Source organism: Rhea americana, unplaced genomic scaffold (assembly GCF_003343005.1).
Source record: "Rhea americana isolate MKP2758 unplaced genomic scaffold, rheAme1 scaffold_71, whole genome shotgun sequence".
NCBI lineage: Eukaryota > Metazoa > Chordata > Aves > Rheiformes > Rheidae > Rhea > Rhea americana.
Window position 1 is genome coordinate 472,666 of NW_028186879.1, and position 22,270 is coordinate 494,935.

The 22,270-nt window shown below is 40.3% G+C and overlaps 1 protein-coding gene across 2 annotated transcripts in view; it reads right to left on the minus strand.

Moving 5' to 3' along the window:
• Positions 1-22,270, minus strand: part of MTUS2 (microtubule associated scaffold protein 2) — a 323,283-nt gene that overhangs the window by 69,672 nt on the left and 231,341 nt on the right. For both annotated transcript variants that reach the window (XR_014897855.1, XM_085321758.1), the window contains exons 6-8: positions 20,991-21,152; positions 8,457-8,555; positions 1,576-1,787 (exon numbers count right to left, since the gene is read on the minus strand). Coding sequence is in view for 1 of the 2 variants with exons in the window: in XM_085321758.1 (XP_085177884.1) it covers positions 1,576-1,787; positions 8,457-8,555; positions 20,991-21,152 (473 nt within the window). In the remaining variant the exon portion in view is untranslated. The remainder of the gene's footprint in view (positions 1-1,575; positions 1,788-8,456; positions 8,556-20,990; positions 21,153-22,270) is intronic.

Genomic DNA, 22,270 nt, shown 5'->3' on the forward strand with positions numbered 1-22,270 from the left:
ACCAAGATTTGGAGATGACACTATTATATTCCTCTGAGGTACTCAATYTGGGAGGCATTCTCAGGACAGATCTAACATGCACCAGTGGGATCAGGGTCATCACCAAACTCAGCTGCAGCAGCTGTTCTCATTTAAAACATATCCAGAGGAAAGGATGGAGATATACCCAAGCTTTCAGAATTCCTTTAGCAAACTGTGAATGCTACATGAGATGAAAAATCTCTCCCCAGTGGACAACACAGAGACAAAGCTGTGTCGACACTGCTGTGCCCTTTTTTGTTTCCCTCTGCTTTAATCAAGGACACTCCACAGTCAGCTCAAAAAAGAAAGAAAGAAAGAAAAAAGCTTTAAAAATGCCCAGCAAGCCCAGAAATGTCAAGAATAAAGAAAAATAGAGAGGAAAAAATCCCCTGGGAAAATATTTAAAATATTTAGTACTTTTTGAAATACCCTGTTTTCTCAGGTCAGTCAAGCTCCCCTCAGCAAGATCAGCCCTACTTAGGGAAAAGTTTGAGCCATGATACTTGTTCAAAGGCAACCTTCCCCACTAATGTAAAAAATAACTACATAAAGTATTTCAGAACCTTTAATGACTGTTTGATGCTGGATTCTCTGTTTTTTTCTTTTTTCCCCCTTCAATACTAAAAGTTTACTCTTGTCTCTTGCAAAAGTAGACAACCAGGTTAATCCAGGATCTTTTTCAGAACTTCARTCCTATTGCTAGTGATCGTCTGTCAGTTTTACAGAGCAGTCGGGACTCCAGCCTAACCTGAGGCAGTACTTGGGGAATCAGGGGAATCAGGTCTGACACCTCAGAGCCCAGCTAAATTTCCTAGACTAAGCGTCTTTTGAAGCAAGTGGTACTTACAACTCCTTCGCAGTCACTGTGCTTGTCTTTTAAACTTTACCCATTTTGTCTTAGATTTGGTGAACAAATAAGCTGCTTTAATGACTGACAGCATTTTCTTTACGGTCCATATACTTGCTACATGGGATCTCCCAGATTCTGAGGTAACGTTTTTCCTATKTCTTCAGGAACTGGCCTTGTTACAGTAATGACTACTCTAACTGGGATGACAAATTGCCTGATGTGCAGTGAACAGGAATAATAGAAAAGTACAATTAGAAAGCCTATCTTCTCCTTCACATACTCCCTTTTAGTTGACTAAATGCATTGTGTTTGCATTCGTTGGCAGCCGTCAATATCTGAGTAACACTCTGCATCCCAGCTCTACTGTTCAGGGACTAGGACTTTCAAGTTTCTGCATCTGTCTCACCCCTAAAAACATCTTGAAACTCCTGCATGCTTGTAAACAAGGCTCCAGTTACAATTCTTTCTCTGTCAAATTCCTGAACAGAGAAAGGAATTCTCAAACGTATGGTTTTGTATTATAATTCCGTCCTCATAGTAACCTTTGCAATGAAATTATATGCTTTACTCCCAAGAACAGAGTTATAATATGAAATATTGTATTCATTGCATTCATATATGGATATGAAATAGTAACTTCGAGCAAATGATTGCTATAAAGCCAAAGTACTTTTCCAAYGGTAAAAAGTATCCATTACACTTACCTGCCTGAAGAAGTGCTGTGTTGTTATAGCAAAGACAACAAAGCCACAGCTRGTCCTTTTAAGCTCATCCCGAATACTGCTCAACTGCTTGGACTGCTCCTCACACTTCTCCTTCAGCCTCTGCGCGAACTGCTTTTCAGCTTCTCGACTCTCTCCTCCTGGTTTTGGGGAGAATCCATTCTTTGGTGTGGTTGACCTTTGTTTGGAATGCCCTAGGAGAAAAGGAAGGAAAAGATCATGATCAGTGACTTTATACATATGGGCACAATCTTTACGTGCTTCTAAAGGCTTCAAGGCTCAGCTCTACAAAAGGAAAAAAGTTTGTAAAACTCACACAGATCTGTAATGACTTTTAAAATACGTAAGAGCACAGTAGCACATGTTTCTCTAGGGGCCAAAGCTTTGTAGCACTCATCTCACCTCAGGCTCTAAGTCTGAAGGTTGCTAAGAGTTGAGAAGAGCTCTCCTAACTGCTGTGTTACTAAGAAATGAAGTTGCTAGAGGCATGGTTCATCTCACTTGTGTTAGACATCTAGAAGGATAGATATCTGCTCTTGACCGTAATGCCAGATGGAGAGAAACAGGCACCTCCAAGCTGAGATTCACTTCATCCTATTGTGGGTGCGTAAAACAGGCTGGATGAACTGTGCTTCAGGAGTACCTGTTTCCCTCCACTGGCTATAAAGGGAGTCACTAGTTCATGGGCAGAAAGCTACACACTAGGCACAAATCTCTGGCCACCTGAGACCTATGCCTGGTGACTTCAAGGAGGTGCCACTGCATCTGGAGCCAGTCTTYGCAGTTTATTAGCCCATCTTTGCCCTCTGGTAGAGGGCCCTCCACCCTTTTTCACTCACATGAGCAAAGCAGGCGGAGCATCATGAGCAGAAACATATGTAATAACCTTACTGAAACAAAGAGCAGAACAAAATTAGAATAACACTAGACTTGTTTGCTCACTTATTATGTAATCACTGCTATGCCATCTGACTCAACACCCACAAGATCAGACTCACAGGTTTGTGAGTTTGGGCTATGATGCTGGAAAGGGCCAAGGCTTCAATGACCAAGATGCTGGAAAGAGGAAGGAGATGTTACTCTACATTTGAGAGAATCTGGGTATGGGAAAGGGAATCCATCAACTTGAATGAAGTCAGGCCCTAACCTCATGTGGGTGTAGGGTGTCCCCAGGCAGGTGATAAAAGGGACTTTGTTTCTCTTTTCTGACTCTAGTGCAAACTAGAGCCACTAAGGGGCGTGCAAAATTGTATCAGCATTTGGTGGCTTGATAAGGGCATTGAGTATGTTGTAACGGACTGCAAAACCAGAGCAGTCAGGCAGAACACACTGAATTTGTACATTTTTTGGATGTCCAAATTGGTTAACAAATTCTTCTTAGATTATTAGTCATGAGTGCTTCTGAAACTCCATAGAGGATCCAGGATTTCTGTCACGGAGCCAACAGTGTGAAGAAAACAGGGTTACAGAGCCATTCTAATCTGAACTGCAAATCCTCTTCTATGGGTAGTGAAGTGTAAGACTTCAGTCTGATGGCTGGGATGATGAGCGGGCAGGCTGGCAGTCAGGAGATCTGCTTCATTTCCTCCTTGTCTCAGTGCTTTCACTGAGACAGCCGTGGTGATTTCAAAAAGGGTTCATTCACATAGTACTTATGTGCCCCCTCCTCTAGACATTACCGTTAACTCACCAGGTTCGTCCATCCTACTGTCTGAATACCAAGTCGTGGGTAAGTCTACACTGCTTCACAGATCAGTGCAGACAGAGAAAATACAATCCAAAACTCAAATTTTTTTTCACATCCTTTCTTTCTGGACATATCTACTCTCAGACTGTAATATGAGGCCATTTGCTTTGGCTAGCACAGTTGGAGTTGCAAGGGAACACAATTACATTGAACAAAGCCCTGTAAAAACTACATTCAGTGTTCACTGTCCTTATGGACTCACCAAAAACTGGTGATAAAGGTCATGGCACTGATTGCTCTATTGCAAGTTCAAGTCCATCCTAGGCTCAGAGAGATTATTTTGCTGCATTGGTCCTCGCATTTTGCTGAACTGGTCCAGAGTTAGTAGTCCTCAGGCTCTTCCCCTTTGTCTCCGAATAGGATAGTGTGGGACTGGAGCTGTCCCTCCGTGCATGCAAACAYATGCTTGCTGTTGGGATGTCACTATTTTTTATCAGCAATACTGCAGGCTAGCTTTCAAGTTGCTCTCCCCTTTGTAACACTGCTAAAGTTGCAGCAGAAAATAGATAGTATAGTGTAGTAGGTACAGATAGTGTGTAGACAGTGTATAGAAGCAAAACTAGGTATTGAATTAAAAACCTCATCCTCTAAGGTTCCTAAGGATAACATCTGGTTTATCTTGGCAGTAGTAAAGAGGCTGGTTGAATTCTTCAACAGAAACTGCACAGGCAGGATCCAACAGTGTATCACTGACTGGTTACACCACCGGCTCTGCACGGCTGTTATGCCTGCACCATCAGGCTTACCCAAATCAGTGTAGGGTATGTCTGCACAAATGGGTCCAGTCAGTCTCCAGTCCTCTCCTTGCTCTGAGCTGGCTTGAAGCCAGCCAGATCCTGTACAAACAAGTGAGAGCACTAATATATCTTGTCTTTAGAAGAGGATATTAGCTCAAACACAGTGTCACGTTCATGTGAATGGCTGCAGAATTAGAGCTTGCACATGATAAGTCATCTCAGGGAAGTGATGCTTTTAGCCAAAGTTATGTTCATATCCTTTTTGTGTCAACTATCCATTTCTATGGATATTAATACCTAGTTTTGAGGATGAAGCAAAAATGGACAGCATTTTGGAGGCATCAGGTTGCTCAAGGGTTTGGCTTGAGATTGCTTGGACAATCTCTTTTACCTTTATCCTCTCAGACTTCTAAGAAATTTCCTCTGTAAACATTTAGGTTCATCTATGCAACACACTTGCACAGCTTATCAATTGTTTTTGCTACCCTCAGCTTCTCATCAGCTGTTGCTTTTTAGCTTTCCTGAATACCRGCCAGGATTATTTGGTTTTCTTCCTCAGCCTAATCCACTAGTCCCAAGCTTTTAGCCCAGCAGCTTGAATCAGTAAGGAGAGAAAAAATGCAGCAGACATCTTGTTCCCATATGTTACATGAGAGGGGAAACATTTGCTTGAACAGAGATTAAAAATAAGCATGTCTGTGCTGGTGGAAAGGGTCATGTATGGAAGAATCTGAAAAAGGGTGCGTTGTAGTTGGTATGTATGCAGTTCCTGAAAAATAATACTGAAAAATATCTCTAACTAGCCCTCAGCAATGAAAGTAATAGGGGATTGTATCCTGCCATAGATACTACCTCCCCTTTCTGAAAGAACTGAAGAGTTCTTCCACAGAGACACACCTAATGGGCTGATTTTGAGTCGATTTGTAAAACTGGGCATTGTTCCTGTGGTAGTTTTGGCATGTGGGCTTTAGATATTTTAGATCTTTAAGACTGATCATTAAGAAAGTTCCACCTGAATACAAAGAATTTCTTCCCTGTGAGAGTGACAGAGCACTGGACCAGGTTGCCCAGAGAGGTTGTGGAGTCTCCTTCTCTGGAGATCTTCAAAATCCGCCTGAACACGATCCTGTCTAGCATGCTCTAGGTGATCCTGCTTGAGCAGGAGGGTTGGACCAGATGTCTCCAGAGGTGCCTTCCAACCTCAGCCATTCTGTGATTCTGTGATTCTGTGACTGTGGTGTAGATGTACAAACAGATCCTTAGAGCAGTCCAACTAGACCAGGCTGGAAAGTAGTACGGCTTTGTTAAAGCAATGACTGAGGACTGTATTTCTTCCATTTCAGATCCATTACTAGCTCACGTGGAGCCACTGAGAGCATGTCTTCCAACTTGCTTGTCTGCATTCTGGCTTCAGGCTCAGCTTACATGGAGCCAGCCCAGGAGAAGCACTCCCTTACGTCTCCAAATGTCTCACAYTGCAACTGCAAAAATCCACAAGTGCAAAGCAGTCTTTAAAATTTTTTGTGCTATGATTTGCATTTGCAAAGAGGAATACCAGGTTTTGCAACATTTCACAATTAACTTCATGATGTTGCAAGACTTAAATAATACATTGCTGGATGTTACTCTCTGGCATTAAGATAGTTCAACCAGGATAGTTATTGCCCTCTACACATTTCTTCCACTGCATGTCATGTCAGCTTAGCTTGTGTATATTTTTTTTGTAGGAATGATATTTTCTTATAGCGCTTCATTTAAAGGTACTTTTATCTTCACAATAGATATTATCACAGAACAAGCAATTAACAAAAGCAACAGCCATAAATCWCTGTCTTTCTAGCATAAAAGTCTCTAGCTGTTTAGGCAGCATCCRTGATGCTGCAACAGAAGCCATAGARAGAAGTGTAGGGGTGAACCCTTGAAATCAGTCCAGATTTAACTAAAGCAAAACCCCATCAAACTGTTTTGTCTTCTGTTTTCCTAGCTTTCCCATTCAGTGGAACATTTGAAGTGCACATCTCAGCATTGTCCTTGTCAGTATTCTAAGCTGCCCTTGTAAATTAAAATGTGGTATTTTCCTCAGGGATAAATCTGATTTTCTCTATTCATTTGGGTCTGAAAAGCAGCTTATTAAGCTTACTCTGTAACTGATGTTTCTCTTCTGTTTCTCTGCACGAAATACAGTATATGTTAATGATGCTGGCCCTGATCCTGACTGTCCTCTGTGCTGATGGTGGGAACAGGGGAGCAGACCCACTGTATATTGAAATCACAGAACKCCTATGATCTGCTTCAAAATTCCCAGGTCTGCTTTATCTACCTGAGAGTTTGAAATAGGATGCTATACTAAGTAGATAGTCATAATTAACACAGCCCATGAGGATTTAGCTGTTACTTGCAATTTACTGGCCTTTTAACTGTCCATTTTCCTTATTTTGCTAAGGAAAGTGAGGAAATTACTTTGAGGGGATTGATAGCAAACACTTTATACAATGACAGGTGTCAGAAAAAGATGGCACCATCCTGCAGTGGGGTGGTGGGASAGCATCTGCATCTATGTACACCTGTGCTTGTACACAGATTTCAGGAATGGACTGCGGCAATAGATAAAATTGAGCTACATATTAGAAYACATCATCTTGAAACTCCCTTGCTACTCTTTGTGAAGATAGATCTAAATTGCAAAGATCAGATCTAATGCTAAAATAAAATGGATGTTCGATCTTCCTGTAATAGTGTTTGTATAACAGCCAAACATAATGCTGAGGAACAGGACCTGCAAGCAGGCTAATAAGAGAGGGAAAGCACTGAACAGGGGACACGATCCTCTCTCTGCATTGCTTTGTTATTGCTGTTTGCGTTTCAAAAAATGCCAAAGACCACTGAAAAAAAAAATGAAATTGAGATTTATTTTCTTATTTGATCCTAATAGCGATGAACACTCTTAAGGCCCCATAATTTCAGACAATCAAGCTAAAGAAATCCTAACAGAGTCTGATGGAGACAGGGCAAGTAGTCATCTTCTCATGAAAAAGAAGAATCCTCTGAGGCATCACAGATATGACAAAAATTTAAGCCTTGAAAATCATTAAGTCATCGATGGAAACACAGGCCTCTTTAAAATCAAGCAAATACAGAGTACATATATTGCCATGTTCCATTTTGCTCTTTTAGTTTCACTGGAAACAAACTAGCTGTGCTGTAACACACTGCCACAACTATAATCAATGCAGATGCTTCAACCAGCACTCACTGCAGCAAACTTTTCTTTGGGGCTCTCTTCTGTGACCTCACCAGGTCCAAAATATCCTGAATATGATAAGCTTTAGAGGACACTGCTAAGTTCATCTTTTTACCCTAGAATCTCAGGAAGAGAAGAATTCTGAGTCCAAGTGGTATCTGGAAAAAATTAAATTTTGCCTTTCACGTTCTTGATTTTGTTGGCTGGGAAAGGGAAAGGTAGGGATTGAGTTTAGCAGAAATGAAGAGATGTTTGRTACAAATCTGGGAAGAAAGGCTGAAGAGCTGCTCTTCACGTTTTRCTTTACTGTCAAACGAAGAAGCATGGGATTCTACCCCCATAACTATAACTCAGGTATCATATTGCTGTAGAGATGACATTTAAATTATTTCAATATAGTCTGAAAAATGAGACAAACAGAAAACATATTGCAAGCACAATGTGACCAGTGTAAACATGCCCTCTCCTACCAGTAGCATTTAGATCAGTCAAAAAGCCAGCTTTATAAAAGAGAATTCTTGCCCAGTTAGATTMCTTATAGATATGTTAATTTATGCTAATTGACATAAATAGAAAGAAGTTCTCTGCATTTTAGTAAATAAACAGTGGTCTTGATAACAATAATAAAACCATGTGCTTATGTGCAATATTAAGGGCTAAACTGACAATGCCTTGATAGCAATCTGAAGATTATTTCTACAGATACTGTCTTTTCCAATTATCCACAGAAATAACATAGGAAATTTAATACTTCTGCACAACAATGACAGTGGATTCCAAGTGATATACTGTCAATCCAGGCAATTGTTTTGGGTGTCTTTTATTTTACTGTATCTTCTCTTTTTCAAAAAATAAAATTATAATGATTAATAACATGTTCCTATGACCTTAAACATGTAATAGTAACAGTCCTTTGTTCTGGAGGAGAGAGGAGTGCATGTAACAAAGGAAACATAAGACTATTCAGTTCATGCATTGGCATGATGAAGCCTGCAATACTTACAGCCAGATTAATGAACCTTGAACATAATCAATCTTCAGTTAACAACAGTAGGAATCAGATTTTAGTGCATTAACAAGAGCTGCAAAGTTGACAATTTTAAATCTTCCATGAAATAGCTCTGGGGTTCATAAATACCTGGTGAATGGAGCTTGGTGGCTGATACTGCTAATCTCTTTGGGGATGACAGAGCTGGTTTGTTGGCATCCTGATCTTTTTGTACTTCTTTCTTCAAACCTGTATCAGGAAAAAAAAAGAAGTTGGAAAGAAATCCACTTTTTAACTCTGTTTGCAATTTTGCAGAGCCATGTCACTAAGACATATACCAGAATAGCAAAATTCCAGTATTTTGCCAATGTACAACCTGGGCTTTTGCACAGACACACTGATGCTACACGATGTCAGTCCTGGATGCTAACCTATCAGTCACAGAGCTSTCTCAGAGTTTCCACAGGCACGACTGTGTGCATGTGGAATAAACAGAAAAAGATAAAATCCATTGCACTGAAGAGGGGCAGAAGAGAAGACTTTTCCAGTCTTGGTTCTCTGGCCATCTGCTCCATGACAAATGCCAGATAAGGCACAGATAAAGCTATGCAGGCAGCCCATCCTGTCCATCCTGATCTCTGTGTCCTGTACGTAATCTCTCTACGTTGCTGTAGAACCTCAGCCAAAGATCTTCTGGGTCGGTGGAGAAACCGAAGCAGGACTACACAAAGGTGCAYGCTCCAGTCACATGCAAGGCTAACACCCTTGTCCCCTATCCTCCTCTGGCGTCTTTGTGGCTCTGCAGATTACTCTTGACCTCTGCATTTCCCTTTGTTACTCCTTCAGTACTCCTGACCTCTGCATTTCCCTTCATTTCCCTGCACTTTCCCACAGCCACAAATCCTGCCCACCGACAGCATGATGCCCCAGGGCTCTTTTGTGTTATGATCTCCAGAAACTTAGTGCTAGTGTTTCCTCTTCCTTTAATTTTGCAATAGGAGGAAGCTTGGCATCTGCTCCCACCTTTGGACCTCTCCCTTCACGGGCTCGAGATGGTCTGTCAGTTGTTCAGGCTTTGCTGTCACTGACTGCCTCTAATACCAAGGAGCTACTTCCCGCCTGGAAGCTGTGACGGCCACCCACACTCAACTCGCCCCTGTTGCCCACCCACAATTTCCATGAAAGCAGATGTGGGCACCATGCTGAGTGTGGGAGTATGAAGTCCTGCCCTGCTGTTTTACCAATGGCTTGACAGTCACAGCTGCAGGATTTGACTCAGAAAACACTCACCAAGGAAATGAGAAGAAGAAAAACTCAAAGCCCTCAGACATTAATGCATTTTCCTGTTTGCTTTGCTTTGTTACAGTTGGTGTTTGTTGGGGTTGCATTTCTGCTTGCAGAACTGTGTAACAGCCCCTGGATACATAGCGAAACAGATAAAAAAATCRTGGCAAACCGTTTCTCATAACAGAAAAACAATGTTTGCCTTATAAATTTTCACTTCTCCCACGAGCTCTTTGCTTGTGCAGTGCATCCACAATGAGCACGGATGTGCACACAAGCGTCCAGCCTTCCTTGCAGTAGGACGACAGGGAGAGAGCGGGTCTAACAGCTCCCTCCCAGTGTTGTTCACAGGCAAACCGCCCTGTCCATCATCAACAGCTGGTGAAGACTGAGCCTCCTTCGTATCTTCACTTCTGTTCATTTACTCTGCTGTTTATAAATTGAAAATGTTGAGGCTACAATTCTCTTTTGTGATTAATACTTTCCACAGTGAAGCAACTGAGGATATGAATTTCTGGTGTCTGCCACCTGCTACACTGTACTTTACTACCGAGAAGGACATAAAACAAGTTTACGGTGCCATTTCATTACTAAGGGCTGAGTGAAAGCAATCTGAGATGGGAGCCATGAGAGCAAAACAGAGTTTGTTTTATAAGACATAGTTCATATGGTTACAGATTCAAGCATTCTTTTTTTCATGGCAATGAAGCCTTTTTTTTTTTCTGTGGTTTTCAAAATAAAAATATGAGGCACAAATGGGATGTATGCCAAGTTCCTCCACAAGTTTCTTCTTGGCAAATGCCAAACACAAACAGCAGCTAGGGAAGCATCTTTTCCTTATACTTTCATCTGTAAGAAGGTGCATACAAATACTTAACTACTTCTGTTTTTGAGAAGTTTTGAACAAGGAACACCTGGAGAATTAGTTCAGACTCACAACCTCAAACACAAAGCAAGGAACAAAAATTCCCCAATTACAGCTCAGTTAAAAGAAGGCAAAGGGCAGAGAAGAGTAGCAAAAAATCCTGCAGGGATGAGCAGGAGGAGAAGGGAATGTGGTGCTAGGGGTTATTTGGGTTCTCCTTGCTAAGGAGAAAGCCTCCTGGCAGCCACTCCGTGGCCCTCCTCACCCTCCGTGGGAAGGGATTTCGGAAGCGTACAGAAGGCAAAAGAGAAGACAGTCCCCAGGAACAAACTATTATCWTTCTGCTAAGCTCAACACCCACAGGGAAATCTTCGGGGAAGAGCTGTTCCTGGCATCAAACCTCAAATAAGAGCTTGGGCTCAATGTTTTGTCTAAAAATTAGGTTTGTTCTTTTATTTTTCTTTTGAAACAACAGATACTAGCTGTTAAACAGAAATAATCAGAAAACATGCTGATTTCAATAAGAGTTCCTGCAGGGAAAATTCATTTCTAAATGACAAGAGTTTGGGGTCAAAATTTTTCATTTTAGAGAAATCCGGAATTTTAAGTTTAAAAAATCTGTAGGGAAGTGTTGGCATGATGATGACCATCATGCTGTACTGCATGGAGGTTATACAGTTTGATCTTTTCTATCTCCAGGTGGCCTAGAAATAACTCAGAGGTTATACTGTAAAAGYTTCAAACTCCACTTTATCTCAGGAAACAACACAAACATTTCAGTCATTCACATGGGCCTGAATGAGTGTAAAACCCTAACTTATCTAATACTTTGACTATTGTATCTATTATGAAATGGCAAAAGATGTGCTGCATCTGATCATAAAATAACATARAATAATACAAAATGTGTAGAATACAATTATAAAAGGAATTTAAGCGTCACAGGTGTACATTCCTTGAACCTTTGTACTCTAATATTCTACTGGAGTGTTTTCAGCATTTACTTCTGAAAATGCATGTAAATGCATAGTTCTCTAAAGGTATTTACATTTCCTAATTAACACACAATCTGCTTCAAACTGAGCATGAGGTACAAAGATAAATAATTAGAAATAACAGTCAAAACACTATGTATGTGTTAAATCATTCAACAATCACTTGCAAAAACAGAAGACAATGAAATCCATTTGTTTTTCCCCCATCAGTACTGAATGCTACCCTAGGAACTAGAAGTAAATAYATGTTATCTGAGACATCTTCTGGAGAGCTGCTGTAGGATCAACACTCCTATTTGCCTGTACCTTTGTAGTTTAGTCTTTAAAAGCCAATGGGTTAAGCTTCAATTTGCTTTCTCACTTCAGACTGAAAACACATTCGCAAATTATGTATTGAATATTTATTCCAAAATGAATCCTAACATGCTATAGACATCATTAACAATTTGCTGGGACTTGCTGCATTCAGTTGGATTCCAGCTGCTTTCAGGTATATTTTACAAGTTAACTAACACAGCTTGCGAGTTCAAAAAACCCCAAGGAGGTGTTTTTCAGTCATTCAGAGACACACACAGCCACTTCAAGCTCTTTTCTGTCTTTCCTCCGATACCCATAACTAGTTGTGTCCTTGGTGAGTAATGACACATCCATGCATGCATTGCTTGAGATAAAAAGGGGCAAAGCTGGAAATATGATGGATTCTGTGGAATAAGAAGAGTCTCATTCCCTCTAGAGACTCTGCACATCCTGTGATCTATGAGACACTGAAAAGATGTGAATAAATAAGTAGCTGTAGAAGCAAGACTACATATTTGYTGAAGTAGAAAGAACTTACACTTGTACCTTTTCCTTTGTGTTTGTTTCAAATTTAAATCAACCTGATGAGAAAAAAAGGACAAGGACTATTTCCTTGACTTCTCTGAAAGTGATTTTTTCTATACTAAAAAGATAGTTTCTTTCTCTGGTGTTTTAAAAAATAAAGAAAAAAAGACCCAAAGAGATGAACAGAAATAACTATACTCCTAATTCCAAGGCAGAAGACAGGAACATATTTTTAAAGTTCTTTGAGCTGAACAGAAAGTTTCAGGGTAACTTAGAATATGCATCAGTAGCTGCAGAGGTAACACATCTACTCTTTCTCTTCCCATCATTTTACACGGATCTCATGGCATTTTAGTCATTTTCCTCAAAATGTTGTGCTGTAGCAAGTTTCAGAGTCAAATTACTAGGAAAGAGGTTTGAGCATTTGAAGTTTAATGTCTCACTTCTAACTGCTGCATAGTGATGCATATCTACATATTCAGTGTGTGGAACGATGTGAATGTAACATCATATTTACAATTTAGTTTTTAATGGAAAGTGTCTGCAAAGGGAAACGCAGTGGCAGTGGGCTCTTCTTTGCCCTCCATCTCTGCAAGCACACTGTCTTCACTTTTTCTTTTCAGCTGACCTTAGCTCATCCCTTATGTTGTCTAGGTTTTACAAAAGCTGGTTCAATGAAGCACATTTTGCATTGTAAGCTTGCTGGTGAGAGCTCTGTTGACACTAACTTCCTATTTTTCATCTTGACTAATTGTATTTAACGGCCTGCCCTGTTACATGTAATTTACTGTACTTGTAAAAGCACAGGGATTGACTGGGTTAGTTTTCTGAGCAATACTTTTGATTGTCTTTAATTTAATGGGCCAAGTAGAAACAAACTGCTCATATGAATTCTTTATTGCTATTGTCATTGCATACAAATTACGAGATTGCTTATAGGGAATAACAGTTACTTGTCTGTGAGATGAACATTAAGTAAAAATAACAACCAGGCTGAAATAGGTATTGCATAACTCTCACACACACACTCACACACACCCCAAAGCACACAGAACATAAAATCCTTCTCTCCATTTTCACAAAGTGTTGTGTGGAAAGTCCTGCCTAGTGGTTAGAGCTAAGGTCTGGAAAAAGAAGCAAGCGGATGGTGAGGAGTTTCGATCAGGAACAAGCAAGCCACAAGCAAAGTCTTTCCATGGCTTTTCCAGTCAGCTGGCCCTTGTCTGTTCTGTTACATGGGATTATTCCTCCCCAGATGCAGGACCTTGCATTTGCATTTGTTCAACATCATGAGGTTCCCATTGCCATGTTTCTCTCTCTGAATGGCAGCTGTGCCTTCTAGCATATTTTCCAGTCCCTTTKACTTGGTGTTGTACGTGAACTTGCTGATGATTTCCTCTACCCCAGTGTTCAGGTCTTTAATGATGATGATAAACAGTATTTGCCCCAGTATCAATCCGTAAAGGATGCCAAAATAAGGATCTACCACATCAACTTTGTACTTCGGATCACAACACTCTGAGCCTGATGATCCAGCTTTCCATCCACCTTATTGTTCATCTCAGTTGTGTAGCAAGCTGAGATACCATAGGTGCTCCTCCCAGACAGCCATGGAAGAAACTAGGCATGAAAAGGGAATTCCAGAAAGAGGCACCAGGCTGCCCTCATGCTGTTGGGTGGCCAGAGACACAATTAAATGTGGAGAAAACATCACTACCAGACTGGATCTGTGCAACACCCCTCCTGAAATGGTAGACTGCTGCAGATAAAACCAAGGTGCCTTTCCTGGAAGTAATTTAGGTCTAAAAGCAATTTAATTATAAYCAACTGATCATAGTAGTGAGGGAACATACCATATTGCTTCTGGATATAAGCAGGAAAGTCTGCTTAATGCTACACTTTCTGACTCTCCAGACCTTTCAGCACCACCTCAGGAATGTCTGCCCATCTTAATCCCCTTTCCATTGCACATTACCGACATGCTCTTCTCAGATTACTAGCTGCAAGGTTTTGGTATGCTTCCTAAAGGACTAGTTAAATAGCGCTCACGRCACCATGTCAAACTGAAAGCTCTTGGGTGAATGGTGGCAGAATGAGATTCTGGTCTGATTTTGGATCTGAGTTGCTGCACAGTGAACATTAATCCAAGGGATTCACAGAACTGACTCCCAAAACCAGTGGAAAATTGTTAATCTACTGTCTCTGAACATTTTTTTCTGTAGATACGGCCATATTCTGGAGAAATTTAGTAATTTAGAACATTCTGTATATGTGTGCCTCAAAGATTATACGTTTTTATGAACAATTTTAGAAAGAGGGAGCTTATATGTCTTTCCGAGGTGGATCTTAGCTGCAACATTCCACATGCAGAGTTGTTTGSACCTATGTCTTTAAGTGAAATATGAAACAATAATAATAATGATCAATAACATTTGGGATTTCACTGTATTTCTCAAAAAAGTTAATAAATTTAAGTGAAAGTAAAGGACTTATCCCAATTTTTCCATTCAAGTGTGCTTCTATTTTTCCTTTTTCTGTGCGCAAAAATTAAAGGAGTCTAATAGTGCACAAAAAGTCTGGTGCAAAACACTGAAACCTAATTAAAAGCATGTCTTTCATAGACTGGTCAGAAAGCAATCGGTTTATGTCATCAAAACGATTTGCATGACAATGGTCTTCTACTGCTATTGTCTCATGCCAGAAATTTTTTTTGATCATCTGAATCACTCCACAGCAGCAGCTATGGGATTCCATTTTCATTAATTAAAACTGATCTATACCCTGTAGTCCAGTTTATTTGACAAGTAGTTTTAGTGAAATATCAGGAGCATAATCTCATAATCTCTCTCGAGTAGCTTTCTTTTTTTTTCTTTTTTTTTTAATGAGAATTTACAGCACCGGTGGTCTTCTCAGGTAACTCCTAATACATGAAAGCTTTCATGTGACTTTTACTGATTATTTCCACTCATTAATATTGCTGGATATGCTCCTTTGTAAAATAATTTCCTATTTCTATGTACCTAAAATGACACACGTCTCTGAAATACACACGCATTTCATACATCACCCTACATTCCACTCTTTTAGATATATTTGTTATATTTAACTGATTGCCTTTCTCTTTGTAAGATGATTTCTTCCCCTTTTACTTTCTTAAAAGATGTTGTATACAGCATGTATAGCGTCTGTGCATTTTACTTAAAGGAGTGGAGTGCTTTAGACACTTGTTCTAGTAACTGGGACACACAGGAGACTGGACACAGACAGAATGTGTTTTAAAGTGCACATGCAACATCAAGCCCTTTTACTAGATGCCTTTGTTTGYCTGGGATCAGAAAGCCCAAAATAATATGAAAACTTCACTGTCATTTCCCTTCTTGCTTCATTTGATCTGTAGCATCTTCTTACCAGTTGAACAGAGAGTTCAATTTTAGAAAGATGGGTTTGTGCTTCATCATTTAAAATATGTGCAAAACTTTCCAAAGGATACTTAAACAAAAGAAAATACGTTCTATAGGGCTCTACATCGCAATGGGATCTGCAGACAGCATTCATATATTATCGCAAGTGAGGCAGGATTAGACAGTTGCTGAAAAAGCTTGACTTTATCATTGCTTTCATTTATTTTGGCCTTAGTCTCCATCAAATATTTCGCATTATGAGGAACTGTAACAGTGTTCTAAGAAAATAAACTAATGACTTCATCATAGATGTATCTGATGGTTCATCAAAACCTTGGTTCATACAAAAATCAAGCCAGAGCATTGTACTAACGTAGTTTATTTTTCTTCTGTATGTTGTGCATAATAACAGCAWCTTCCCAAACTTGCCAGCTGTTCCTGTTCAGCATCCGCCTCCGACTGTTTGCATAACACACCCATGTCCCCCCAGCTTCGCATGCTCAGTTTCCTTCCAGAATAAACAGGGGCAAGTTTTACTTGCCTGAATCTTCCTGTCAAGACCAGTATATAAATTCAGTGGGATAGTGGCAAGGGGCTCGATCCAGTGCACCACAAACAGAAGTGCCCTGCTGAGAAGAGGTTGGGCAGGCCACTGGAGGGGAGTAATTTCAGGGCTGGGTTCTTCTAYACCTTCTTCTATATGGCTCACATTAGCAGGCCTATGGGCAATGCCCAGTTGTACCTGCTGACTCCATGGCATGGAAAGGTCATGGTGRGATGCAGGGTTGAAATCTGCCTCCTCTTCTGTGCATTGGCAGCTTCCCTGCCCCAGCAACGCTCAGGAAATAACAGCAGGGTCGGACTAACAATCTTGTACAAAATTGAATGATGTTTTGTGCAGTGCAAGCCTGAATACGTAGGGCAAATCTATATGGACACGTGCATTCACAGACACGCTTTAAACAGGCTGAAGGGAAGTAAATCCAATACAGGACTTACACTGCTTTCTCTCAGCTGAGCCTATTAACTCAGGCACAGTGTGGCATTTGCAGCACTTTACAGCACCAGACCCATGAGTTCATATATGGCCAGACTGAAGCATGAGCAAAGAGCTAGTTTTTTTGCCCCCATGGAAGCACACATATCCATGTATGACCGAAGGGTCAGGCACAGACAGTAACAAATACTCTGATAGAAGCTACACTCAAACYGAATGATGACACAGAGAACATGCATTAATGACATAAAGACAATGAGCAAATGAAGGGTCTTTAGAAGGAAGAAAATGGGAGATATAATTATCCAAATTTTATATGGCTTTTTATTTTCAAATTCTTCCTCAGGGGTGATAAAATCCAGCAAAGTTTATGAAAAGGAGAAAAACATGGATTTTCTGAACTTCTTTCCTTATCATTTTGCAAAACAGCATGAAGTGGCAAAATAATTTTTCTCATTTCAGATTGCTATTTTTYAGGGAAAAAATAGCGAAATAGCTGAAAACGTCGACCAAATACATTTAATACATAGGAGCAGTCATTGAAATACAACGCAAACTCTGCCTGCCTGGCACTACAGAGGGGATGGTCATGTTGACCAATGTTGTGTTGAGTATTAGTCACATCAGCAAGCTCAATCTTTTAGCGAGAGAAAGTAGTAAGAAAGGAAGATAATGGATTTGCTTCAAGGAGTTGGCATGGCTAAGCAGATATCATGATATCACATCAAGATATCATGTCTGGGGCAGAGTGCATGTGCTTCTTGATAGTAGTATATAACTGATAGATCTGGACTGAGATCAGATGTATACAAYTAAAGTTCTAAGGCAGACCCAGAAGCTCTCAAGATGCTTCAGAAATCATCTAAAATGCCTGAAACACTCAAATTCTTAAATCCTACCATTCCATCTGCAGCAGAAAGATAACCCTCTCTTGACCATTTTTTTGGCCTTCTCCCTCCTGGAATGAAACAAGGAACTAAGATGAGGAACAAGAAATCAAGCTTAGATGAGACCTCTGCCCTGCTGTCTGYTCGGTCAAAGGTGATAGTCGTAGGGTATTGATGAGCGTGGCACTGCATAGTTATTTTGGCCCATCATCATGAGCAATTCAAAAACAGTTTCTTTAAAGCAAGATAGTTCATGTCATTCAGTAACATTCTCGTCAACAGGTATGGAGATCCAGAATGTTTTACAGTCCTAGGACCTGGGGGCACTTTCTGGGTAGTTACTGTGTGTCTTCCTATTGCAGGCAGCGTAAYAAGCGATCCTTTCCAAGATTATGAAATTGTTGCCTTAAAGCACATATCTTTTGTTTCTTCCTTCCCCACCTATCTCCCATGTCTGTTGGAAAGTTGTTCCTGAACTGAACTGTACTGATGGTTGGATAGTTTCTGTTCTCCAGCCTCAAACCATTTGTGAACAGCATATACTCACATGGTACTGTGCCTATTTTAGTCTTCAACCTCAATAATTGCTTTCTTCACCAGTCCCTATGCTCTAATGCGATGGTAAAACTTACCTTTTTGTCTGCCAATCTACTGCCTGATTAATATTGTTTTGTGTTAGATTGTTGGAATTTCTATCTTTCTGTATGGGTCTGAGACTTGGAACCTGTACAAATTCAGACAAGATGACCTGAATTATTTAATTTGTGCTGCCTATGCTAGGTTTTGGGTATACACTAGCCTGACTTCATAGTAAACACTGTAGTCTAGCTCATTGGATCACCCACTGAAATTTCCTTGGATTCACTTGTTTGGGGTTGCACAAGTAGTAAAAGACCCAGAATCTTCAACAGCCTCCTTTAATGTGATAAAATAAGCCTGGAGGCCAAAAGAACTGCTCTACAAGGTCCTTGAAATAGCTCCTTAAAGCTTATCATGCCAGTCCCTCTAGCTGGGAAATAAAGGCTTTGGTATAAGATGCATGGGATAAATTTTGACACTAACYTAATACTGCTGTAGCCTGAAATGAAGCACATAGTCTAGGTGGATAATAGACCACATCTCCCTCAGCTTTCACTTTGCTGGACTATGTAAGTCAAATTGTTTTAGCCTCATCTTCCCTGCTAGTTTCTCCAGATCATTGATTATAGTAGTAGTCTTCTTCTGTAAGAGTTTCAACTGAGTTAATTTTGAACCTGGGTGACCAGAACTGGTAATACTGGAGTCTTTGGCTCATGTTTTTTACAGACTGTTCCTTTCAACCTTCACTWAGAGTGTGTGCCATCAAACCTAATGGGACCTACATAGAGATGAAAYACTGTTAAACGAGGGCCAGATTGTTTAACACCAGTGATTTACATAAAATTCTTTACTTTGGAATATTAATTGCTAGATATAATCTGGATTTAATGGAACTGCCATACTCTCATGGAATCTCTCTTTTTTTCATTCATTATATAACCACATACACAAGACCATGAAGTGGTCTCTCCAAATCGTTTCTCTAAAGGAAAACATTGAGAGTGAGCAGTTTGATTTGTCTTTCTGCATAATATCCTCTCCAAGACGCACACATAAAATAGCAATATTTTAGGAAAAAAAACAAGAAAATTAATTAAAAAAAGACTAAACCCAAAGGAGAATCTTAGRAAAGAGGGGACAACAGAAGTGGGAAAACAGTAAGGCTCTTTTCTCTGGGCAGGCCACGGAAATGCAAGGAAAGAGTTCATGGAATTGAAACTTTGCTTCTAGAGGTAGTTTCCATGAGAAAACTTGTAGAGCCATGAAAACTGAGCAAGCTAGGAAAGATTCAGGCATWCTTAAATTTTCCCAGCTCCAAGGTAGCAACTTGCTACTAACAATTGCAAGCTCTCTGAGAAAYATTTTGGCTTTGGAAAATAACTTGGTGTCAACTTGTCTGTGGAACAATTCCAAGTGCTGTGTAAGTGCAATAAATTCACATTTCACTACTCTCATTCAMACACAATGGAGTATGTTTCAGTCACTATAACATGATGTTACACCCCAAWGTCTTAGTGATTTTTGAAGTGATTGCAGGAATATAAATCCTGAAACCATTTTTTCCCTCTCTTCCACACTGGGAGATATAATACTGACYTAGGTAGCTGCATGCAAGAGTTCAATGACCAGTTCAGGCATAGGCTTCTTACCAGTAAGTTTCTCCAATTATGTCTGTAAAAATGACCACTAGTATGGATTATTTAACGTTCCTTTCCCTTAAGGAGCTTGGARAAACTCTTGGGGCATGAAGAAGCAGAGGTGAATGTGGGGACACATGGAGACTGTGGTGTGTGAGAGCTTGCTGTGGCTCCAGCAACATCTCTTGGGCCTCAAGGCACTCTCCTGCCCTTTTCTGGGGTTCTTCAGTAGCTAGCCACCAATGTCTCCAATGGTTGATGGATGCCCAGATGCTGAGACAGCACAGGAAGGTAATTGCTGGGGCTAGGTCAGACAGGTAGGCAATGGGACAAATAGGAGCTGGAATAGAGTAGCAAAGTCCAGGGTATAAGGTCCACCAGTGGACAGGAACACGCCTGAAGCCACCTTGGTAGGGAGATGTCATCTGTACCAAGGGGAAAGGATGTCTGCAGCTGTRTTTTTAAACATTTTTTAATTAGGACCAATAATCTTTTATTCTCCCTGCTTGCAAGTCACAATGAAGAGCCRTAACTCAGCCCTAACTTGTCCACAATAACACAAACCACGTCTCTGCATTGCCAGCAGAGACTTTGTAATACATGTTCACCAGCATGGTTACCTTATCTCTCCCCATTAAGTGAGTGGGCAGATGGGCCAAGGTGATAAGCAGGCAACACAAATTGCTCCTTGTTCTCTCAAACTTGGTGAGTCCTAAGTCAGTCTCAGGTACCCAAGAAGACACATCCCTTTACCTTTGACAGAGGCATCTTGCAGGGTTCGTGCACTGGGACCAAGTGCCAGGCCATAGCTCAGAGAGCAGTATTTTCATCCTTGCAAGCATACCTAGCAATGAATTACCTCCTCAGAGGAATGCTTTGGCCTCTAAAGCAATGTAATGTTTTCAAAATACTACTTGGTGGGAACCTTAATATATACATTAAACCTGTGGCACGTATAGTTAGGAGCACTAAGTGTCTTCAACTCCAGACACTCTGAACAGACRTGCCTTCACAAAAGGAGACAAGAACTCAGTTGCTGACAGCATTTCAAAAAGAATATGGCAAACAGAGACCAAATCAATTTAGCTATGGTTATGTGCCCAAGAGCTGCATGAAAATTAATTGAGTAAGCACTTAAATAGAGTCATAATAAGGTTTCTGCAACTCTTGGCCTAACAAAAATGTTTTTTTCAAGCATATAAGTTTGAAATAGTTACCAGCAGGTGCTGTTGTAGCTTTTGGTGCTGGCAGTAAGCTCCTGCGTGGAGTTGCTGTGCTGCTGGATACCTGTGTTGCAGTCTTGCTGCTCCCCTTGGGAACRTCTTTAGAAGGAGCAGCTGCTTTAGGAGCGGTCTGTTCTTCGTTTCCAAAACTGGAACCTGCAGGAGACCAAAATTCCGCTAATTATAACTTTATACAGAATGTGAACTGTGGTGTACGGACTGAGTTTGTATCAACAATTACTATCTGTAAAAACATATTCTGGTTGTAACTTGGGCTAAGTTACATAGGTTTTATCCAAAACAATGGTTATGCAGAAATAAATATTTCCAAACAACTTAAACACGAAGTTTTGGAGACTGTTAGAGTATGATTCCAATRCTAAATTAATACCTGCTTTAGGGCTCACCTCACAAAGGAATCTAGGTGCCAGGCTGAAATCAAGGTGTTTTTAAATGTGGAGTGGAGCAGTTTGGCACTTTGCAGTTACTCCAGGAGCCTCCCACACTCTCACTTGGGAGCTACTGACAGTTGGGGTAAGGGAAGACTGTCAGGGCTTGGTAGCACAAGGCACCAACTTCTGTCCAGCAAAGATTTCCTACAAACACTCCCTCAGATCGCATCGAGATGTTTGAATGGTAAGATGAATAATAATAATAAAATCTATCTTAACTCTCACATCCATTTCAATCATATTCTCACATTGCATCTTAGGTTGCCAAGGTTTCTGTTTTATATTGACCTCTCTGAAAATATCTAATGGGTTTTGTTTCCTTCTGCATTTGCCATCTAAGGAATAATCGTATCCCAGGCTCCTTGCAGATATAAGGAAAATATTCTTTTTTTTTAACATTTGAAAAAGGCAAAGTTGGAGTGTCTTCTTTATCTACTAAGCAGAAAGCCTTGAAGGAGCAAAAGGTTATAGCATGTTTGGACTTGAGCATTTGCAGAAGCCTGAAGTTTTTACTTAAAAAAAAATGAGCAGAAATAGTGGCAAAAAATACACAAGATGTCAGAAAAAGGCTATAACTTTCATTTCCATTGTTTTAAAAAGATATAATACAAGACTGTTTAGGCACTGCTTGCAGGGAAATCATAACTATATTAAAGTAATTGGCATGCCCAAGCCTCCAGTATTTTTATGTAAGGTTCTTAAATGTGTGCACAGAAGAAAAGGGGTTTTTGCCTTATTAAAAATCATTTAGAAAAAAAAAGTGCTGGTTGGAAAAGAAAATCCTCTTTTCTGATAAAGAAAGAATATACCTTCTGGCTCTGA